General features: G+C 39.5%; 1 protein-coding gene across 2 annotated transcripts; it reads left to right on the top strand.

Moving 5' to 3' along the window:
- Positions 1-714: 714 nt before the first annotated feature.
- Positions 715-4023, top strand: OR11J4 (olfactory receptor family 11 subfamily J member 4). 2 transcript variants are annotated; one of them, XM_059890390.1, is made up of 2 exons: positions 715-1656; positions 4006-4023. In XM_059890390.1, the coding sequence occupies exons 1-2, from the start codon at positions 721-723 to the stop codon at positions 4021-4023; spliced, it is 954 nt and encodes a 317-aa protein (XP_059746373.1). In that variant the 5' UTR covers positions 715-720. The 2 variants fall into 2 exon arrangements, with proteins under 2 accessions (XP_059746373.1, NP_001376927.1); NM_001389998.1 differs by lacking the exon at positions 4006-4023 and having other exon boundaries at positions 721-1674.
- Positions 4024-5157: the final 1134 nt, after the last annotated feature.

Here is a 5157-nt window from a genome sequence, read left to right as displayed (position 1 = left end):
AAGAATTTAAGCCTGCATGAGTTCCTAGAGCAAAAGAGATTATAAGACCACTGTGCTCTGTGTCAGCCACACGTATGAGGGGTAAAGCCTCACATTCTCTCCTTTAAGGCACTTAGTTGATATTACCCTTTTATTCAGTAAATCTGTCAATTCTAGTTTTTTACAATTAAATTGCCCATGTCAAATTTTATACATTAATTTAGCCTTAGCCAGACACCCATCTGGAGAAGAAAATGGCGACCCACTCCAATGCTCTTGCCTGGAGAATCCCATGGATGGGGGAGCCTGGTGGGCTGCAGTCCGTGGGGTCGCAAGGAGTCAGACACGACTGAAGCGACTTAGCACGCATGCAGACACCCATCTGTACTGTCTAGACCAATGTTCTCTAAAGTTCAGTGCATCAAGCAACCCAATGAGAGATGCAGAAAGAAAATATCTGGAATTCTATTTTTATTTTAATTCTAAGAAAACTTTTTTTTCAAAATCTTTACCAATATGTACTATATTTATTGACAGTGGTTTGTTGATAGTTTAAAAGCAAATAGTCATATATGTAGAAGAGTACACTCAACAACTGTATTGTTGGACTGTCCAACCAAAAATAGAAACTATTGGTCTAGTCCCCTCCCTTACCCTCAGGAAAATGTGCTCATCTCCTGAGGAGGAACCAGGAGACATAATTCTCTCTGTAAATGTACTTTCTGCTCCAATCCTCACAGAATGCACAGAATGATGATGTCAAAGGTCAGTAATATTTCCCACGTTGTGAGTGAGTTCATCCTCTTGGGCTTCCCTTGCCGCTGGGAAATAGAGATCTTCCTCTTTTCCATATTCTTTATAACTTACATCCTGACCCTCCTTGGAAATATGGCCATCATGTGTGCAGTGCGCTGGGACCGCCGGCTCCACACCCCAATGTACATTCTGCTGGCCAACTTCTCCTTCCTGGAGATCTGCTATGTCAACTCTGATGTGCCCAATATGCTGGCTAACTTCTTCTCCCAAACCAAAACCATCTCTTTTGCTCGGTGTCTCCTCCAGTTGTACTTCTTCTTCTCATTGGGCACAACGGAATGCTTATTTCTCTCCATCATGGCCTATGACCGTTTCCTGGCAATCTGCCGCCCTCTGCACTACCCCACCGTCATGACTACTAAGTTCTGTAGCAGCCTGGTCATCTTTTGCTGGGTGTACGGTTTCCTCTGGTTTCTGATCCCAGTGGTACTCGTTACTCAGCTACCGTTTTGTGGCCCAAATGTGATTGATGACTTTCTGTGTGACCTGGGTCCTCTGTTGGCCCTGGCTTCAGCATGTGCCCCAGTCCCAGGGACTATTCTCATATGTGGTACCATGAGCTCCCTCCTTATCTTTGCCACCTTTTTCTACATGGCTGGATCCTACACCCTGGTGCTGAGGGTTGTAATGCAGGTGCCCTCGGTGGCTGGCCGGAAGAAGGCCTTCTCCACCTGCTCCTCACATCTGGTTGTTGTGTTTCTATTCTATGGTTCTGTCATGATGACATATGTGAGTCCAGGGTCAGGACAAGCAGAGGGCATGCAGAAGTTCACAACTTTGTTCTACTCAGTTTTGACCCCCTTTTTCAACCCCATGATCTATAGCCTCCGGAATAAAGAAATGAAAGATGCTTTGAAGAAAGTTGTAGGAGGTTCCTAAAACTGCTGCTACTGCTACTGCTAAGTTGCTTCAGTTGTGTCTGACTCTGTGTGACCCCATAAATGGCAGCTCACCAGGCTCTCCCATCCCTGGGATTCTCCAGGCAAGAACACTGGAGTGGGCTGCCATTTCCTTCTCCAATGCATGAAAGTGAAAAGTGAAAGTGAAGTCGTTCAGTCATGTCCGACGCTTCGCGACCCCATGGACTGCAGCCTACCAGGCCCCTCCATCCATGGGATTTTCCAGGCAAGAGTACTGGAATGGGGTGCCATCGCCTTCTCTGTCCTAAAACTGGGACTATGCAAATTAAAGTTGGAAAATCATTGATCTCTGAAAAGGCTCACAATAATCACAACCACATGTAACACTTTCTATTGACATCTACCTCCAACCAAGCAGTGGTTCTCAACTAATTGACTCTGAAATAGGGGTATTAGGACCAAGGCACAAGTATTTTGAAAAGTCCCCTGGGATACTGTAATATACAGAGAGGGTTAAGAACCCTCAAATTTAGGAATTTCTAAACTCTTTAATGGGCTTCCCAAGTGGCTCAGTGGTAAAGAATTCACCTGCCAATGCAGGAGACACAGGTTCAGTCTCTGAGTTCAGAAGATCCCCTGGAGAAGGAAATGGCAACCCACTCCATTTTTGCCTGGAAAATCACATGGACAAAGAAGCATAGCTACAGTCCATGGAGTCACAAGAGTTGGACATGACTTAGTGTCTAAATAACAACAACAATAAAATTCTGTGATAACACAGAGTGAGACCACACACATACACACCCCTTTTCTTTTCAAAAGCCACTTTAGTGAAAATCAATCAAACTGAATCACTCTTTTATAGGTGGCTATCCAGTTTTACCAGCACCACTTGTTGAACAACCAGTTTTTTTATCCACTGTATATTCTTGCCTCCTTTGTCATGGGTTAATTGACCAAGGTGTGTGGGTTTATTTCTGGGCCTTCTATTTTGTTCCATTAATCTATGTATCTATTCTTCTGCCAATAATATGCTGCTTTGATTACTGTAGCTTGGTAGTATATACTGAAGTCTGGGAGGGTTATACCTTTAATAAGACATGTTATAACCCAAATATAATAATCACTGCTTTGCCAAAAAAAAATGTTTATATCCAAGATAGGGCAATCTCTTTTGAATGATTTGTACATGCTTTTTTGAAGAAATTATGCATAGAAAAGGGGCTTCCCTCATAGCTCAGTCAGTAAAGAATCTGGTGCAACGCAGGAGACCGGGGTTTGATTCCTGGGTCAGGAAGATCCCCTGGAGAAGGAGATGGGAACCCACCCCAGTATTCTTGCCTAGAAAATCCCATGGACAAAGAAGTCTAGACACCAGACTACAGTCCATGGTGTCACAAGAGTCAGACGTGACTTAATGACTAAACCAACAACAAAAAAAATGCACAGAAAAAAAAGAATATGAAAAACTATTCTGGCATTGTACTGGCCTTTGGAGTGACCCAGGTTAGCAATATTTCTTTCCTGTCCTCAGAGTACCATTCCCCGCCCCCAACTCCCCGTTTATTTATTTTTGCTTTTATTTCTTCTGCCTTAAAAGATTGATCCAGGAAAATACTGCTACAATTTACATCAGCATTCTGCCTATTTCTCTTCCTTGAGTTTTATGGTTTCCATTCTTACTTTTAGATTTTAACTATTTTTAGTTTATTTTTGCATATTGTATGAGAGAATGTTCTAATCTCCTGCTTTTATAGGTGGCTGTCCAGTTTTCCCAGCACCACTTGTTAAACAGCCAATCCATTGTATATTCTTGCTTCCTTTGTCATAGGTTAATTGACAGTTGGTGTGCAGGTTTATTTTGGGGCTTTCTAGTCTGTTCTGTTGATCTATGTGTCTATTTTTATGCTGCCAATAATATGCCATTTTGATTACTGTAGCTTTATGGTATAGACTGAAGTCTGGGAGGGTTATACCTCAAGGTTTGTTCTTTTCTCTCAAGATTGCTTTGGCAATTCAAGGTCTTTTGTGGCACCATATGAATTTTATAATTATTTGTTTTACTTCTATGAAAAATGTCATGAGTATTTTGATAGGAGCTGCATTAAATCTGTAGATTGCTTTGGATAGTATGGCCATTTTAACAGTATCAATTCTTCCAGTCCAACAGCATGGGATATCTTTCCATTTATTTGTGTTATCTTCAGTTTCCTTCACTAATGTTTTACAGTATTCAGAGTATAGGCCTTTTGTCTCCTTAATTAAATATATTCCTAGTGTTTTGGGGAAATGTTGATGCAATTTAAATGGGATAGTTTTGTACTTTCTCTTCCTGATAGTTCATTTTTAGTATATAGAAATTCAATAGATTTCTGTGTATTATATCCTGCAACCTTACTGAAATCATTTATCAGTTGTAAGTTTTTGGGTAGAGTCTTTAGGGTTCTTTATGGAGTATCATGTCATCTACAAATAGTTACATTTTTTATATCTTCCTTTCCAGTTTAGACGTTTTATTTCTTTTCTTTTTTTAATTAATTTATTTATTTATTTTTAATTGGAGGCTAATTACTTTACAATATTGTTTTATTTCTCTTTCTTGTCTTTTTACTGTAGCTAGGACTTCCAATATTATTAAACAGAAGTGATGAAAATGGGCTTTCTTCTCTTTTTCTGAATTTAGCAAGAAAGCTCAGCTTTTCACCACTGGATATTATGTTAGCTGTGGGTTTGTCATAAATGGCCTTTATTATGTTGAGATATATAGCCACTTTGATGAGAGTTTTTATCATGAATGGATGCTGAATTTTGTCAATGTTTTTATGTGTCTTTTGAGACGATCATGTGATTTTTATCCTTCCTTTTGTTAATATGTTTTATCACATTGATTGATTTGCATATGTTGAACCATCTCTGTAACCCTTGTGAATAAACCCAACTTGACCATGGTGCATGATCCTTTTTACACATTGTTGCATTTGGTTTGATACTCTGATTAAAGACGTTGAGTGGCTGATTGGAACAAAACAAGACCCCTCAATATGCTGCTTATAAGAGACTCAGTTCAGGGCCAAGACACACACAGAATGAAAGGGAAGGATTAAGAAAAAATTTCATGCAAATCAAAAAGAAGAGAAGGCAAGAGTAACAATACTTGTATCAGACAAAATAAACTTTAAAAGGAAGGCTATAACAAAAAGCAAAGCAGGGCTTTATATACCACTTGCAACAACATGGATAGAGCTAGAAATTATCATACTAAGTGAAGAATTCAGAAAGAGAAAGACAAATACTATATGATATCACTTATATGTGGAATCTAAAATACGGCAAAAATGAACTTAACAAAACAGAAACAGACTGACAGACATAGAGAATACATTTGTATTTGTCAAGGAGGAAAGAGGTGAGGGAGGGAAGAGCTTGGAATTAACAAGTATAAACTATTATATATAGAATGGATAAAAAATAAGGTCTTACTGTGTAACACAGGGAACTATCT

Source organism: Bos taurus, chromosome 10 (genome assembly GCF_002263795.3).
Source record: "Bos taurus isolate L1 Dominette 01449 registration number 42190680 breed Hereford chromosome 10, ARS-UCD2.0, whole genome shotgun sequence".
In the NCBI taxonomy this organism is placed as follows: Eukaryota; Metazoa; Chordata; class Mammalia; order Artiodactyla; family Bovidae; genus Bos; species Bos taurus.
This window is presented reverse-complemented; position numbering and strand designations above follow the sequence as displayed.